This window comes from Staurois parvus, unplaced genomic scaffold (assembly GCF_062004578.1).
Source record: "Staurois parvus isolate SC_StPar_1 unplaced genomic scaffold, SC_StPar_1.0 ptg000104l, whole genome shotgun sequence".
NCBI classification, from domain to species: domain Eukaryota; kingdom Metazoa; phylum Chordata; class Amphibia; order Anura; family Ranidae; genus Staurois; species Staurois parvus.
The window spans coordinates 411,880-431,034 of NW_028317900.1; the positions used below are offsets into that span (position 1 = coordinate 411,880).

Sequence of the window (19,155 nt, forward strand, 5' to 3'; positions counted from 1 at the left end):
TACTAATGATTCTGAAATGTAATGATCATGATAATAAAATATTAGCCAAACTTGGTGTTGAACACCCATTTGGGGACATGTTTACCTGGTCAGGCCGCAAGTTTAGTTACTGTAGTGCCATACATTTGTCCCATGTGGAGAATATTGCTGCCTCCATGCAAATTTCCTGAAGCTATACAAGCTAGTGGAGCAGTCTACTGTGCAGTGGGAGAAAATGTAATTCTAACTAGTGTTCCAGCTTAACTGTGGATTAATGGGTTAAAAGACAAATATTGAAAGTGGCACCATAACCTGACCTTCTCTTCAATTCAGTGGTGTTTGTCACCATTTGCCAGCATCCAAACCTGCAGCTTGATCGTCTGTATACTGTCAAGGCAATCAGGTTCTTACTGGTGTTCTAGAGCTACCTAGGGAGCTGAAAATGTGTAGGTTTACTGATGGCAATCAGTCTGATTTTTGATGTTATTTTCCCCATGTTGGGTTCCTAAAATAATGTTTACTGTGGTCAGCGCTTCTACTTTTTTATGTAGGAAGGTAAAGTAGACGTTTGGTCAAATACTATCTAAACTTTAACCTACTCCCACCTCCATTCAAAGTCCTATACTAACTATTCTGTAGAAAAAAAGATATCGTTACTTACCTATTCCTTGGGCGTGCTCTGGTCTGATCATGTGATTGCTCCCCAGCGGCGACTTCAGGGTACAGGAGGGACAGCCAACAACAGATGCCCTACACTAAGCATATGGGAGACGTCATGCATAGGCATTGCAGCTGTTGTTGGCAATCTGTCCTCTTTGCTGAAGCCAGCCACTGGGGGTGATCATGTGACTGAACTGGAGTGCCCAGGGAAAAGGTGCAAGTATAGACATCTTTCGTCTACAGGGTAGTTCGTATAGGGCTTAGTATGGGGGTGGGACTGGGTTTATGTTTACGTAGTATTTGACTGGCCTTCTACTTTAAAACTATGATATGTCCATAATCTTTGCTATAATGACGTGGCGAGTGAAATTAAGCCTTGCACAGCAATGAGAGTACTACTGCTGGCTGAGCTCACAAAGATAAATCATGCAATACATATTGATTTCACTATTTTCTTTTCTTTTTCTTATAGCCCTTCAGCCAGTAATAACATTCCTTTGATGAGAGTGGTTCAGTCTGTCAAACACACTAAGCGGAAAAGCAGCAGTGTTATGAATGAAGGCTGGATGGTGCATTACACCAGTAAAGATACCTTGGTAGGAATTGATGTATTCTTTATTTTATCACTGAAAAGCTAGCTCCAGCCATTGTTTTTTTAAGTGTTGGAGTGGGGAGGGGTTAATATTTCAGTAGGTTGTTGTTTTTTCTCTGACATTTTCCAAGTCCGAACCAGCCTGAGCTATCCTGCCAGGAAGTTGTCAAAAGTGGACAGCCTATCATAGGTGGCAGAGGCATTCCCCACCCCACAGCTGCACACATGCCCCTTGGATGCTATGATAGGCTGTCCACTTTGACAAATTCTTGGGGGGATAGCTCTGGCAGGTTCAGAGTCGTGTTTGAACATGCCAGAACTAGGTCAGCACAGTGGCTAAATGGCTTGCATGTCCGCCTGGCAGTACTAGGGTCTCTGGTTCAAATCCCAACCATGGCACCACCTGCCTGGAGTTTGCATTTTCTCCCTGTGCCTGCGTGGGTTTCCTCCCACACTCCAAAGACATGCTGGTAGGTTAATTGGCTCCTGTCTAAATTGGCCCTAGTACATGTGTATGTATGAATGCGAGTTAGGGATCTTAGATTGTATGCCCCTTGAGGGTTAGGGACTGATGTGAATGTACAATATATATATGTGTAAAGTGCTGCGTAAATTGACGGCGCTATATAAGTACCTGAAATAAACTCATCCCTGGTCAGAATTTCGGGCCTCACACTCTAATAAAATTGTTTTTGTCTGCCTCCCTGTTGGAGAGATCCCCCCACAGAACTTGTCCTGGAAGGAAATTGGAGGAAATCTCCCTAGTAGGAACACAGATGACAATGCAAACCTGAGTTTCTAACCCTTTTTTGGTCTGTCTAAAATAAATTGTTTGAACCATGTTTAGTTTTTAAATGCTCAAACTGATATAACAAATGCGTTAATTCAAAAAAGTTTTCATCTTTTCTGTCTCCCCCACTATGACAGAGAAAGAGGCATTATTGGAGACTGGACAGCAAGTGTATAACCCTATTTCAGAATGATACTGGAAGCAAATACTACAAGGTAATGGAAAAGTTTGCACCGACATACAGTGGAGTAGGGGGGAAGATTTGATTTATTGTCAAGCAATTATAAATTACTTCCTATCATACATCAGCAGTCTTTGAAAGTTAGAGAATAGTCCAACTGCCATCTGCGCTATGTTTCATATGACAGGTGCATAGATGAGCATGCAGTGCTATGCAGCCATTTATGTCTGCATGAACAGCAGGTGCACCTGAAATCACACAGGGAAATAAGAGGTTATTTAATGAAACATACAATCTGGCCTCAAGACTTTTTCCTTTAATTGCTTTTTTTCAAAGATAAGTGCAGAGGTTTGTGGCACTACATAATGTATATGCAGTGATCACCATTCAGGCCTTTTTCATTTAAAAGCATTGGACACTGGTGCTCCCTTGGTGATACAAGGATGCAGTGTGAGACTACTTGGCCAAAAGTTTTCGCACACCTGACTATCACACCTATATGAACTTGTACATAATATTTCAGAACCATGGGTAATAATGTGGAGCTGACCCTCCCATGCCCTTTCTATTTATAACAGCCTCCACTCTTCTGAGAAGGGTTTCCACAAGAAGAACTTGGAGTATATCTTTGAGACTGTGTGCCAGTTCAGTCAAAAGACCATTTGTGAGGTCAGGTGGTAATGTTGAATGAGAATACTTGGCACATCATAATGGTGCAAAAAATACACAGCACAAGTCTGAGCATTGGAGAACATGCGGGCTCTTCTCCCAGTACATCTATAAATCTGACCATGTTGGGATGGATGTACTCTCATGTCTACCGTGGTCACTTTGACATAGAAAACCAGGGGACTGGCAGGATCAGCAGATATTTTACACAAAGGAAGCAATACAAAGAGGATGCTTTTCAATGCATGTACAAGGTACAACATACACATATTAGGAATATAAAATTTTGGGATTACATGTTCTTTAAACAATATGTAAACATTTATGATAACCATCACAAGTATTCTGCCAGATTTTACAGTTAGAAAGTCAGAACAGCATGAGAAAATGTGAAAATAAGGATTTTGAAAACAACTGGGGAGCTTTGGGATGGAGTAGAACAGCAAGTTCTTCAGTGCTTGCAGCTCAGTGGTCAGGTTTCACCTAACAGTCGAATTGAGGGTTGATCAAAGTGACCCCAAACAATTTCTCCCTAAAATATTCCTTTCACACCCATTACATAATGGCCCTGTAATGTATTTTTCATGAAATCATTTCTTGCTGTGTTCTTCTGCCTTTTTGTAATGTCCACCATGAGCTTCTGAACGTCTACGTTTCCTCTCACTTCTGTTTGTTTGGAGCAACTTTAGTTGTGGTTTTGTGCACTGCTGTATGAACACTACACAGTCCATCTTGGAAATAAGCAAGGGAGGGTGGCAATTTTTCAACATACAGTGGGACCATGGAGATAGAATATAGAGCCACCCTCTAAAGTGAAGATTGCACATAACAGAAAAAAAAAAGAATTTGGAGGAGGCTGAGAGCAATAGAAGATATGTTTTTGAGTTAAAAATACATTCATGAATGTAGTTTTATAAACTTCAGAGTGCTACTTTAAACAAAACCTGAACTTAGTTGCTGTGTGTGCTGCACGTATATGCCACAGTCCTTGTACCCACAAAATACAAATTACTGTGCTGCAAATAACAGTCTGACACATATAAACCTCAGGGCAAAGGATTTTTTTTCTTTAAATAAACAGTTTCAAACACTTTTCTGCACACGAAAAGATATCACTTTGTATGGCTGAGCCTACCTTAAAGAAGTACTTAATTAAAAACAGCAATCTGGTTGGACTTACACACTTTGGTCAGGACTCTGTAACGTATAACATAATATATACAGTGCAGGGGTCAGGAGTAAGAATTATGCAACACATAGTGTATAGAGTGCAGCAGACAAGATTAAAGGGAATGGGCACAGATAAAATGGGGTGGTGGAAGGATAGAGAGGGGAGAGAGTGTGGGCCACACAGGAGATGAGACAGGAGGCAGATGCCTCCAACTTTTTCATGCTGGGGCGAATGGTGCCTGGAGACACTGTGAGAGATTCACAGAAATACTGCACTGACAGCTGCAGCCACTACTGTAGTTTCACAGATTTTTCTGTATACAGTAGTTCATATCTTTTATTCATTTTGCCACTGTAAGAGAGGCACTAGTACTCCAGTGTCTCCTAATAACTCTCCAAGATGTTAATAAACATACAAGAATCTACTGCAAATTACACATCTGGCTATTTATGGTGTCCGTTACCTCAGCCTGAAACACTAACCGCTAAGCAGTAACATCAAAGGATCTTTATTAATGATCATACCTGTAACCAGATCTATATCTCAAGAGACCATCTCCTAAAAAGACGACACTTTTGGACAATGCTAAAATCATTGTGCCAGTGTAGGTCTATGTAAATTACATATAGGATATACTCCTGCATTCAAGGACATGGGTTTGTTATAAATGGGATATATGCTCTGTGTATGATGTTAAATTGACTTTCTCTCCAATTCTTTATACTAATTTTCTGAACTTTATTATATCACTCCAATAGTTTCTTAACAAAGCTTTCATGCAGAAAATCAGCACACCAGTTTTTTAAGGTTGTATTTTCCACTGAAAGTCATTCAGAGGGCAGTATATGTCAGATAGGGATTAACTACCACTTCCTATCGACGTATCCAAAAAAAGCATATCTAAAAGCATAATTCCTATCACGGTAGAAAGACCTTAAGTGACTAGATATTTGTACGTAATAGAGATAGTGTTGCCTTAGAATTTTAAATTCCATAGAAGTTCTTTCAAATGACTGCAGTGAATGAGAGTTAGGCTACTTTTACACTGATTCACGTTTACTGCGCTTTTTACAGGACATGTGATTAAAAAAACCACACCAAAGATGCAACGCGGGTGTTTTTTTGAAGCATTTGTGCTTTGTTTTCCATTGATTTCAATGGGGAAGTGCGTTTTTTTTTTTTTTTTTTCCCCCCTGGCCAAAACACTTCCTTATCCATTGGTCAACTTGGGTACAACCAGCATGTCAGATTTTTAGCATGTGATTGTCAGCGGCTATAGCCTAGCAATGATCACTGTGTTCTCATGGCAGGGACTGCTCCCCGCTTCCCCATCCGACCCCCTCCTCCCGCAAGAGGGATTCTCCCATCAACACTAAGTAAATTGATGGGAAATCGGGCGACTTTCTTTCCTGTAACCCATGGTTGCTTGGAAAAAAAATCTCAACATCTGTGACCTGCTTTAGGATGTATAAAAGCAGAAAGATTCCAGGGAGGGGCTTGCTCCATATCCATATTAGAATACCTTGAAGACAGTGTTAGCTAGTCCAAGGTATGTCTCCGTAAGCAAACCACACAATCGCTTTTAAGATGATTTGAGATAGTTGTACCAGTAAACTAGTAACCGTTTTCTCTGAAAGTGCAGACACCTAAGCGACAAGTTTCATATTATCACAGTTCTACTATTGAACGGCACAGGGTGGATTTCACAAACAAATCTGTGATCTGTGAAAAATGGTCTCAGTGCTCTGTTTGAAACCCTCTGAGCAGCAGAATTGATAAGTTCTCTTCTCTATATTAAAACATTTTTTTCATATATGGGATTTTAGTTTTGTGTATTACACTTTTGCATGTCTGCCTTTTTACTGCTCTGCTTAGAAATGTAAAAATATTTTCTGAATACAGTATGGTAAATTTACACATTTACTCTATTGTGACATGGTACAAAGTTTTAAATAATCCAGAAAATTGATGGCAGATTGGGAAACTGACACATCTGCCCACAGCATTCGGACACACATACCAATCCGTGATTACCTTGCAGACAATATACACAAATAACAACCCGTTACAGCCAGGTCTACAACCTGCAAACGTCTTATTTAAAACATTGGCAGAAAAACAGTAGGGAGGCTTCAGAACGCTTTTGACACATTTCGCACAGTAGTGCTCATTCATAAGGCTGCGTAAATTCTGTTGTGCACAATGTGTCAAGGCTTTCTGAAGTCTACCCGTCTTTTTGCTGAGGTTTTAGATCGCTTGCTGGATTTAACCATGATTATAATGTTTTTTTCTAATTTATTTATTTACAACTGTTGATTGACTTCATTGGATTTTATATAATTGCATAAAATTATCTTTTTGTTCAACAGGAAATCCCCCTTTCTGAGATACTCTGCCTGGAGCCTGCTAAAAATCTTTCTTTGCTTCCCCCTGGTGCAAATCCTCATTGCTTTGAAATTACGACTGCTAATATTGTATATTATGTGGGGGAAAGCCTTCCTGCACAGACAGCACCTGAGACAGGAAATAATAGTGTGGTGAACAGCGGTGTGGGAATGGAAGTGGCTAGAATGTGGGAAATCGCCATACAGCATGCACTGATGCCAGTCAATCCTAAGGGAGCAAATGGAGGAAGTAGCCAACACCGTATGTCCTTCTTTACTCTTTAAATTATTAACTATTGCAAATCATTAATTATTGTGTGTGAAATGTTGGGTTATGTTAAGGCAGAGAAATAAGTCCTATGCACTGAACCTGACCCTTTAATATTATCTTCTTAAGCATTAAGGAAGCATTTTGTTTGTCCTTCCTACATGTATTCTGGCATTAGATTTATTGCCTTATGCCAGCCTATGTATGGGAGACCATATTTGGTCTTCATAGCAGTCAGTCAGTACTCCTTCTTGCTAAGCCATTTACTAACAGAAGAACAGATTCCCTTTCATTTTTTAATTACTGTCTGTGTTCCTGTTGGGGAAATTCACCCGTTCTTTTTGTCCAGTGACCGTTATCATTGAGACTGGAAATGCATACTTTTGGCTTGTCACCAGAATTGGAGGTAAAGGTAAATCTTCCACTGGCGAGTCTGGTTCTGGTGACAGCTGTTAGAGAGGTTTTCCCTCCCTTTGTAGAGCTTTCTTCTAGCTTTCCTTATGTGATCATAGAACTGGAAAAGAAGAGAAATCTCCCCCAAGAGGACATTTCGTTTCCTGTCCTGTCTGCAGGATAGAACAGGAAGTTTCACCAGTGGCAAACTGCAAAAAAAGTGTTCCCTACTGTATCCAAAATAAAGAAAAAACTTTACGTATACTTTAAACCAGGACAGACACACACAGCCAATTATCTTTTTAAAGACCTATACAACTCTGTCCTTAGAATCTATAGACAATGTTTTGTGTAGACCAACAATAGTACATAATGCACCATAGAGGCTCCTTACCTTTCCCCAGTTTACTAGATGGACTGCTGTCGCTTATATTTGTTAGTGCTGATTCTGAATAGTGAAATCCAATGGGTTTTTAACCACTTGCCGACCAGCCGCAATGCATATACTGTCCAAACATCTCTATGTAAAAATATAGGATCTGCCATTCTTTTTATTAATTTTTGGAAGGGCTCAGTATATTAAAATTCCACAATTTTATTCAGGTGCAAGTAAAAAAAAATCCATCTCAAAGAGATTTTTTAAAATGTTGATTACATCAAAATGTATTCTAGGTTGTGTATCGCACCTGTTACATTTCCAAGACCAAATACGAAGACCCATTTTGTCTATGCATTTCACCGTCTGCTCCTTTTCCTTAGGATGGGCACACACACTGAAATTTATATGCCAATACTTGAAGCCATCTGGAAACAGTATAGCAATTCCATGAATATATGTACATAATATGTGAATTATTCCAACAAAAAATAGAGGTGTACACTTGTTGACTCAGGATTACATATACATGGGTTTACAAGGAAGCTTCACATATTTAAGTATGTGTGTGTGTGTATATATATATATATATATATATATATATATATATATATATATATATATATATATATACACACACACACACACACACACACACACACACAGTTGTGTTCAAAATAATAGCAGTCAGGCATCACTAACCTGATCAATCACTGTTTTTGGTAGAAATGATATTTCTACATGGCAAATAATTTACTAGCAGGTGTAGTAGAGTAATAGAAATCTAACAGTCATGACATGCATGCTGCTGATTCTGTGTAATTGAATCACTAATTGAAAGGGGCATGTTCAAAATAATAGCAGTGTGGAGTTCTATTAGTGAGGTCATTCATTCTTTGAAAAACAGGTGGCAATTATTGCCCTTATTTAAGGAAGGAAGGCAGCAAATGTTGTACATGCTGGTTACACTGCAGAATGAAGCAATCACATTCAAAATTATGTTAAATAGGAGTCAGTACACACCTGCCATCATTTACAGTGCCTCTGATTAACCCCAAATAAAGTTCAGCTGTTCTAGTTGGTCTTTCCTGACATTTTCTTAGTCGCATCCTACAACAAAAGCCGTGGTCCACAGTGAGTTTCCAAAGCATTAGAGGGATCTCATTGTTAAAAGGTATCAAGTCAGGAGAAGAGTACAAAAGAATTTCCAAGGCATTAGATATACCATGGAACACAGTGAAGACAGTCCTCATCAAGTGGCGAAAATATGGCGCAACAGTGACATTATCAAGAACTGGACGTCCCAACAAAACTAAAGAAAAGACAAGAAAACTGGTCTGGGAGGCTGCCAATAGGCCGACAGCAACATTAAAGGAGCTGCAGGAATATCTATCAAGTACTGGCTGTGTGGTACATGTGACAACAATCTCCCATATTCTTCATATGTCTGGACTATGGGGTAGAGTGGAATGACGGAAGCCTTTTCTTACGAAGAGAAACATCCAAGCCCATCTACATTTTGCAAAAATACATCTGAAGTCTCCCAAAAGCATGTGGGAAAATATGTTCTGGTCTGATGCAGGGGCGGACTGACAACTTATGGGGCCCCCGGGCAATAGGGGATTATGGGGCCCCTGTGTCCTTGCCCACACTCAAATTACACCCAAAAAAGCCTATGAAAGGTACCAGGGGCATCTCATGGGGCCCCCTACTGACCCTGGGCCCTCGGGCAGTGCCTGAGTACCCGAATGGTTAGTCCGCCCCTGGTCTGATGAAACCAAGGATGAACTTTTTAGCCATAATTCCAAAATATATGTTTGGCGCAAAAACAACACTGCACATCACCAAAAGAACACCATACCCACAGTGAAGCACGGTGGTGGCAGCATCATGCTTTGGGGCTGTTTTTCTTCAGCTGGAACTGAGGCCTTAGACAAGGTAGAGGGAAATATGAACAGTTCCAAATACCAGACAGTATTGGCACAGAACCTTCAGGCTATTGCTAGAAAGCTGAACATGAACAGGAACTTCATCTTTCAGCATGACAACGACCCAAAGCATACATCCGAATCAACAAAGGAATGGCTTCACCAGAAGATTAAAGTTTTGGAATGGCCCAGCCAGAGCCCAGACCTGAATCTGATGGAAAATCTGTGGGGTGATCTGGAGGGCTATGTACAGGACATGCCCTTGCAATCTGACAGATTTGGAGTGTTTTTGCAAGGAAGAGTGGGCAAATATTGCCAAGTCAAGATGTGCCATGCTGATACTCCTACCCAAAAAGATTGGAAAGAATGCTGGAATAAAGAAAAAAAGGTGCCACCTAAAAGATTTCAATTTGTTATTCAACTGAGTTGTACAGTTTATAGGTCACATTAAAGGTGGAAAAAGTTCTGAAATGCTTTATCTTTATTTTTTTTACATCACAGAAACCTGACATTTTAACAAGGGTGTGTAGACTTTTTATATCCACTGTACCTCTTAGAAGAATTACATTCGGTGTGTAGAGCAATAGCAGTGGTGTTACAATTTTCTACATCAAAATTATGTTTAAGTAAGAATAACAAAAACAGTTTCCATCATTTTGTATAATTAATATGGTTTCCAGTATAATGGCATCCCTTATGCTTGGTGCGCTGTTATTACATTTACTGCATATGTAATCCTGATAGAACAATGAATTGTATATTTAGTTGCAATGTTTTAATCCTTCAAATATTATGTACATATAGTATGTTCATGGAATTGATTATATTGTTTCCAGATTAATGAAAATATTTACATACAAATTCTAGTGTGTGTATCACGTGACTTGTACTGAAGAAGAAAAGGGGACTGAGATATGCATTGACAAAAAAAGGTCTAATTTTTTGGTTATATGGGTGTTTTGGAATTGTATCCTGTACAGTACACAGCTGGAAATATGTTTATGTAAAAAATTTTTTAACAATCTCTTTGCGGCTGCGTTCACGTTATAGGCGTTTTGTATCCCAAAACACTGCAAAACTGACAAAACGCACCACACTTGTCCAGGTGACATTCATTTTCAATAGCACCTAAATGCGGTGATGTGATTGACGTGCAATAAATTTTGTGGAAAATTGCGTCACGTAAACCTTGCCACCCAAAAAAAAAGCAGGAGCTTCTTTCTGGGTGACAATCTTCGCGTGATGTGGTTTATGCAGTTGCAGCACGATTTATTGCTCCAGAATTGCACTACGTTTTAGGTGCCATTGAAAATTAATGACACCTGAACAAGCATGGTGTGATTTGTCATTTTTCAGAGCGTTTTGGCATCGCGGGTAGATTCACCCCGTTTCTGCCTGCAATACAAAAAACCTAGATGTGAATGAAGCCTGAGATGGATTTTATTAGTTTGATTACTTTAATAAAACTGTAATTATAACAGAAAATATATTGTGTTTATTCTCAAAATGCTGCAAAGAAAGTCTATCTCCTTATTAGCCGTTGAGTACACCATATGGTATGGTATGGGATGGCAGCATTTTGAGATTTTGATGTACAGCCCTCACTCATTTTATTGGTTGGTGGTGTTTTTCCAAGGTGTACTTACTCTTACATGACCCAGTGAGGTTTCAGGCCTGTCTGTGTGCTACCCAAGAGTTCCCAGGAGCCTTACACAGAATTAGAGATTTAAATTTTGCGCAAATTTTGAAGCCATGGAAAAAAGCATGTTTTTATTTTTCCATAAACATTGGACATTTTCAGAAAAACAAGAAAAAATCAATGTGGAGTAGATTTGAAAGTCATTTTGTTACACTAGAAACGTGAAATACAGTGTATATAAAAGTATTATTCTTAAAATAAAAGTACAGCTTATTCAATAAAGTACAGCTTAATGCAATGCTTGGAATGAGAATTCTGGAAGTTAACGCTACGTGAACTTTCATTATGGTCCTCATTTAATTCCATAAAGTATTTTTTTCAATGCATTTAGGGAACTTTGGCATGCAAGGATGTATTTTGTCATCCTTGTAACATTTGAAAAATAATATTTTTTCTCACAATATTTGCAAATTGCAGTTTTGCTCTCAGCAGAAATTGCACTATGGACATATTTCCAAACGCTAAATGTTCTTACCATTTTACTGAGAGGAGGAAAGGAAAAAAAAAACTATTTACTGATTATGGGTAAACATTATGCTGTAATTGTGGAGAGCAATTAGTAGGAGTCATTTAAAGGTTATATAGGTAAACCTAATTTGTCAGACTTACCTCAAATTAGGCCTGAGAGGACACAAACTATCATCTACTGCATTCCAACAATCATACAACTGTAGGAGGTACAAGATAGAGCCCACAAGCAAACTAAGCTAGAGCCTTTCATCTGCAGTGCACTCTAGTGGAAGAAATGCATATTTCTCTTGTTTGAGAACTGCATTGAGAAGTGTTACTTTAATTGTATTCCAGGATTTTCTTGTCTTCAGCTAGGAGAACTTGTTATAATTTGAGACTTTATTTAGTCTCAATAATCTTTCATGAATGTCTATATGTTATTTAGTTTGAACACCATGTCATAGATATATTATTTAGTGTTGCAAAAGAACATATTCCACACTTTTTTCCTCAATTTTTTTCCTATAAAAAAATAAAAGGAAAAACAGTTTTGAAAAAAATAAGAAAAACAGTTCTCTCCCAATTTTTCAGTCCCCCCCCCCCCCCCGACCTTTCTCATCTCTACACAGAAATGACAAAATGTAAATGAAGACCCCCTTTGAACACAATGCACAATTTACGGTTCATTGGTCAGTTTTAGGCAAAGTGAGAGATCATCTTTTCAGTGACAACCAGTAGATAATGCTAGCTACTACTAGACTATTGGATTGGGGTATGCAAGGATAAATGGATGATCGCACTCAAGAATGTAGAAATATCCAAACATTTTATTAATCGTCCTCTTAAAAAACTAACATCACAGTTCTGCAAGCAGGGAACACGGTTGACGTGTTTCGCGCAAACCTGCGCCTAATCATAACAGAGCACACGCGTGAGTTCTCCTGTTGGATCGCGGTAATTTATGGTCTGCCATGCTTGTTAGTTTCAGTCCATTACTTTTGTATTTTCCCAAAATAAACCAGTGTTGAGGTGTGTGGGCATATAATATATACGCTTGTAAGAAACAAAAAACTCATGTTTGTGTAGCGATCTGCTAAGAGAAAAAAATTATTCAGCTTTTGATGTCTCTTCTATTTATCCAGTTACCAAGTGGACCTGTGCTTTATGCATAAGATTGTTAAAAATATCCCCCCAACAGGAACTATCAATAATGCTACAGAGATAGTAGACATCTAATTTTCTTCCTAAACCATTTAAATTCATGTGGCCAGTGGCAGCCCAGTCTTGTGTGGACACAATTTTCCTACTTAATTAATAACAGGTTTGCAGTAGAAAGTTATTAAACCTAGTTGTTATTTTGTAATATATAGAATTGGAATACATTTGGATTGAAAAAGTAATTGCTGAAGTTATCGTGTGAGTCATGTTGCCTATGATGTTTCTCTTACAGGTGATGTTTCCATCAGCATCTCTGTGTCAAACTGCCAGGTGCAAGAAAATGTGGTATGTACTTCTAACCAAGATCTTTCACTTGTTTGCATGTGACAATGTGAAGGGTGTGGCAGAAGATTAAAAACTAGAGCCTTTTGTTGGCAGAAATAAATTTCTCACTTGGTGTGACCTGTTCTCTTTGGTCAGAGAAGACGCACATGTAGCCCTGCTTATCCCAATGTTTAAATCTTTCAGCTATAATTTAAAAAAAAACAAACCAATTCATTGATTTTGCAGGAGGGCACTTGGTTAAAAAAAAAAATCCAGAAAATTAATACTTAGAAAAATAATGAATTGGTAAAAAAAATTAATAGAAATTCATTTGTATATATGTGAATGAGCTAATATGCTGGATCTGATTTGACGGCTGTTCATTTAATAAGGCAGATTGCAAAAATAAAAAACCTGTGGCAACCAATGACGAATCCTGTTTTTTTATCGGTTTGTTAAGGGACACAGGATCAGATGTAAATCAAGAACAGTTGGGGCTTATACTGCCACCTACAGGAAGAAGTGGACAGTAGCAAAAAAAAAAAAAAAACAGCTGTGTATAACCTTTCTCACTCCCATCATGCTTCAGTGTATTGCTAGTGTTCTAGAAGGGAAGTTGTCTTATCTGAGAATACTTTACCCTTTTTTTTGCTAAACAATTTCACCAAGATTCATTTTTTTCATACAGGATTCATTGTTTTGCTGCTGTGCTGAGCTTGTTATGCAGGCGTTTGGATCAGCTAATGCTTGTTGTTCCCTTGGAGACCTAACCTGGACCCTGTTTTGACTGGGCTGTACTTATGACATTCCTCAGACATCTAGTTTCATGTTTGTTAGCCGCAAAGTGCTTTACAGGTCCAGAACAGTGGCGCAGTCTCAGGTGTGCATTAGTCAGTCTCTGAAGACTTCCTGGGATATGCCCTTGGATGTAGTGAAGACCTGCTGGAATGAGACTTTTGGGCACTGGCTCCAAGTGTGGCAATCCTCAGACACCTAATGTACTGGCTTGTTAGCCACAGAGCCTTCTCCAGACCTTCAAGGTAAGTGCTTAAGGACTTTGTCCTTTTGCACTAAGCATGGTACTCCTATTTCTCCACCACATGCCACTTCATTCTTCCCTATTCAGCAATTCTATTGAAAGGATTAACACGCCAGAGAACTTTGAGCTGTGTCGGGTGTGCTCTACAATCCATCTTTCCAGTGATTTTGTCACCTTGGCCATTAACATTCTTCCTGCTTTCAGCTATTGGTTTGTGAGTACCCAAGGCTTTCCCGATATATTATGTTACCTTAGTGCACTGTAGTATGTTGGATCACAAGCACATTGTCCCTCCTCATTGCTGTCCTCCTGCTTGTGTCGCTATAGTCCCGATTTTTATCTATGTCCGGTGCAGCCCCCTCCTCTGCCTTATTCAGACAGGGGTTTTCTTCTGTTTTGTCAGTTTGGTGTTTTTTAAACAAAATTGCAACCATGATAACTAACTCAGAACACAGAGAATGCAAGTAAGTTGCCTCCCCTCTTAATTTTTTGACATTTCTGCAGCTATACCTGACTCTGTGCCTTCCAACAGGAAATTTCATTCTGATGGGAAATCTCGCAAATCTGTTATGAACAGTTTTGTGCTTAACAAGCTGACATAGCTCTTAGGTTTTAAGATACAATATCAGTGCCTATTGATAGTTTGAATACCTGTTTTACAGCTTGAGTACCAAACTGTAATCCCCCTTCATTACCAGGACAGTTTTCAGTTATCATTGCTGTGATAGTTGGACTGACAATTACTGTCATTCAATGAATTTTATGTAAATTTTTGGACAGATAAAGCTTTCTTTTGGTGATATTTAATAATCGCTATTTTTTTAAAACTATATACTGGAACAAATCCCTGAGGAAGTCACGTGATTCGTGACGCAACGCGTAGGTCGGAAGCATGGTGACGTCAGTACCAGCGTGGACGGAAGCCGTCATCTTGCTACGCCCTTGCAAGTACACCCAAACTGATACATGCGGTTTTGAGCTTTTTTATCTTGTATTTGATGTACGTGAGCATTTGGCATTATGCTGCGAACATCAGTGAAACAAAACATAAGCACAAAAATACGAAAAGTCCAAAATAGACTCCAATGTGTAAAGTCCATTAAATATTCTCAAATAAAGTTAATGGGTGAAAGTGATCAACTGGAGCAGAAATCCACCACTGGCTTAATTGCCTGCTCACCTCCATGCTACGACCCCAGGAGGCCAACGCACTTCAAGGCGCTCAGCGCAACACAGATCACCATCCAAAAGAGGTCTTACGCACTACTCCAGCAACCGTCAATCCTCAACAGTAGTGGTGGTATCCCCCTCACGGCAAAAAAATGCACCGGGCAGCCTCTCACAGGATTCCAAAGGAGGAGAATAGAAACACTTCCATAGTGTAGTAATTAATATAATTTAATAAGCAGCATAATGCCAAGTGCCCACGTACATCAAATACAAGATAAAAAAAGCTCAAAATTGCATGTATCAGTTTGGGTGTACTTGCATGGGTGTAGCAAGATGGCAGCTGCTGTCTACTGATACTGTGGTACTGATGTCACCACGCTTCCGACCTACGCGGTGCGTCATGAATCATGTGACTTCCTCAGGGTTATGTGATGTGCATATCCCAGGAGGCTACTAGAGAGCAGCATGTCATTCTGGGCTAGGTCAAAATTAATGAGAGTTGTGGTCAAGAATTAACTAAAAAATTTAAAAAAAAAAATCTGGGCGGTCATGTTGAGGATAGGAGCTAAAGAGGAGCAATTTTTCACTTTGGAATTCCACTTTCAAGCAGCCTGCCCCCAGTTTTGCTGGTTTTTTTTTTTTTTTTACTTTTTTATGTGAAAGTGTTGCTGTTGTCCAACCCTCAGTTGGATCTCTTTGGACGTCCCAGTTATTCCTGATTTGCAGTGGATCCTGTGTCCTTTAAAGAACAATAAAGAAAACAACATTTTTATACATATCAAATGTTTTTTTCTGGAAATCATGCAGGGATTCAGGCTCAACCCTTCTGTGTTTGCGAACTTCTTGTAATACTGCTAATACTGCTTTTCTAAATGCTGACGCATAAGTCGGGAGGGATTGTACCTGGCTGGCCAATGGCTTTTTTTGTTTGACAGAGTCCATGTCCTCCTCTTAGTGGCAGTATAACCCAGTTGTTCCTGAGTTGTATCTGATCCTCTGCCCCTAAGGAACTTCAGGAAACATTTTATGGTAACTTCAAATATCCTGTTTTACTGCCGAAACTTGCCACATGGTTCCTATAAATTATGTCTATGGATCATAGCCTTTCTCTAGGTTAGTAAAAGGTGAACTGCAGGAATTCAGCCAATCTGCAAAATGTGCAGGCTTACCATGAGGTGATTCCAACATAGTGCTTGTCACCCCATGGACTTATCTCTTTAATTTACACCTTATAGTTTTATGGTGCTCTGGGAGCACACCTATCCCTACATTTCCAGAGCTCTAACAGGGAAATGCTGCCTTCTCACACTCAGAATCTCTGCCATCCCCTCCCATCTGCTGTCTATTCATAGAAGCTTTTGTAATTTGTGAATGGGTCCACATAATACAAAGCATTCTGTGATTGGACAGCACAGGGCCACTCAGCACTGTCCAGATACTGGGTCAGGGGTCATGCAGCACAGGGCCACTCAGCACACTCCAGATAGAGGGTCAGGGGTCATGCAGCACAGGGCCACTCAGCACACTCCAGATAGAGGGTCAGGGGTCATGCAGCACAGTACCACTCAGCACTGTCCAGATACAGGGTCAGGGGTCATGCAGCACAGGGCCACTCAGCACACTCCAGATAGAGGGTCAGGGGTCATGCAGCCTCATAGGACAGTCAGAGCAGAATGAAAACTCCTCCTACAAGCTTTAACTAGTGCTTGGCCAGACACTTATAGAAGTCACAAGACTGCTATATACTGCTGCTGATAAAAGGTATTTAGCTGTTTTAATTCACTAAAAATTGCATTTCCATGTTTTGTGGGAGACCAGATAGAGTGAATGCAGGGTCATGGGTTTAGTATCATTTTAACCCCTTGTAGTCCAGAACATTGTACAAAGTGGCTGAATTCATGGAGTTTAGCTTTAAATATTTTTATACAAGCCTATCAATGTTTTCTACTCTTTGGAAGGTTTATTAATGTATTTATGCATCATTTTCTGTTTGCTTTGTCCATAGGATATTAGCTCTGTATATCAGATTTTTCCAGATGAGGTTCTTGGATCAGGACAGTTTGGTATTGTATATGGAGGTATGGTTTATACCCACTATCAAAAATACTTTGCCTATATTGCACCAATGTAGTTACTATAATGTTCATAAATGGCTTACTGATTTGTAAATATGTGCTCCTTAATTTCAGGAAAGCATCGGAAGACAGGTCGAGATGTGGCTATAAAAATAATAGATAAACTGCGTTTTCCTACTAAGCAGGAAAGCCAGCTAAGGAATGAAGTTGCCATTTTACAGGTACAGGTTGCAGTATAACTGCTTATTCACTCAGAATCGCTACAGTTATATTTGCTTGAGGGCAAAAAAGGTGAACAGAACCACCCACAATTCAAATTCTGTCAAGTTTTATTCTGCATTACCTAAAATTTTAGAGGCTGAGATAGGGATATTTGATTCTTTTTTCCATTGGGCATGGTTTGATGTGAATGGATCAAAGTAGAATATGTTGGTGCCATGTAAAGAAATATTTTTAATAAACAGCTGAAAGAAAAGTCTTCTTTTAGTAAACTTTTAGTACACTGCTCAAAAAATTAAAGGAACACTTTTTAATCAGAATATAGCATCAAGTAATTTTAAACTCCCAGGATATTGATCTGGTCAGTTAAATTAACAACAGGTGCACTAGATGGGCAACAATGAGACAAACCCCAAAACAGGAATGGTTTTACAGGTGGAGGCCACTGACATTTTTTTTCCCTGCTCATCTTTTCTGACTGTTTTTCACTAGTTTTGCATTTGACTTGGGTTAGTGTCACTACTGGTAGCATGGGGCGATACCTGGACCCTACAGAGGTTGCACAGGCAGTCCAGCTCCTTCAAGATGGCACATCAATATGTGCCATTGCCAGGTTTGCTGTGTCTCCCAGCACAGTCTTAAGACCATGAAGGAGATTCCAGGAGACAGGCTGTTACTCTACGAGAGCTGGACGGGGCCATAGAAGGTCCTTAACCCACCAGCAGGAGTGGTATCTGCTCCTTTGTGCAAGGAGGAACAGGATGAGCACTGCCAGAGCCCTACAAAATTATCTCCAGCGCAGGCCACTGGCGTGAATGTCTCTGACCAAACAATCAGAAACATACTTCAGGAGGGTGGCCTGAGGGCACGACTTCCTCTAGTGGGCGCTGTGCTCACTGCCTGGCACTATAGAGCTCAATTGGCATTTGCCATTGAACACCAGAATTGTCTGTTTTTAAATTTCAGGAAACTGGCAGTTATCTGGATCCATACCTAGGGCTACTAATTTATCAGTAGGATTATTATTTATTTCAGGTACTTATATAGCGCCGTAAATTTATGCAGCGCTTTACATACATATATTGTACATTCACATCAGTCCCTAACCCTCAAGGGGCATACAATCTAAGGTCCCTAACATTCATACATATACATACTAGGGCCAATTTAGACAAGAGCCAATTAACCTACCAGCATGTCTTTGGAGTGTGGGAGGAAACCGGAGTACCCGGAGGAAACCCACACAGTCACAGGGAGAACATGCAAACTCCAGACAGGTGGTGCCGGGGTTGGGATTCGAACCAGCAACCCTAGTACTGCCAGGTGGAAGTGCTAACCATTTAGCCACTGTGCTGCCTTGTGATTGGTACCCAGACCCTGCATTGGAAGAGTCCAGACTGACCCAGGTGGGCATAGAATTCTGACATCATGTGCATGTCAGTTGGTGATCCTTGGGCTCTTTTGGTTTACCCCAGCTTCCTCTTGCAACATTTAATATTCCATTCTTCTTTACAGTTGCTGGCTTTAACGGCATGGCTACTGATCTAGAATCTTGAAGGACGGGGTAATATCTGATTCAGTTATTTCCACATTTACCAAAGCCAGGAAGGCTTCTTCAAGAAGGATTTAT

General features: G+C 39.7%; 1 protein-coding gene across 1 annotated transcript in view; it reads left to right on the top strand.

Moving 5' to 3' along the window:
• PRKD1 (protein kinase D1) overlaps nucleotides 1-19,155 on the top strand; it is a 228,790-nt gene that overhangs the window by 183,775 nt on the left and 25,860 nt on the right. Inside the window, exons 7-12 of the mRNA XM_089671269.1 lie at nucleotides 1,112-1,235; nucleotides 2,159-2,236; nucleotides 6,412-6,688; nucleotides 12,991-13,043; nucleotides 17,237-17,309; nucleotides 17,421-17,527. Of these exons, the coding sequence (XP_089527395.1) occupies nucleotides 1,112-1,235; nucleotides 2,159-2,236; nucleotides 6,412-6,688; nucleotides 12,991-13,043; nucleotides 17,237-17,309; nucleotides 17,421-17,527 (712 nt within the window). The remainder of the gene's footprint in view (nucleotides 1-1,111; nucleotides 1,236-2,158; nucleotides 2,237-6,411; nucleotides 6,689-12,990; nucleotides 13,044-17,236; nucleotides 17,310-17,420; nucleotides 17,528-19,155) is intronic.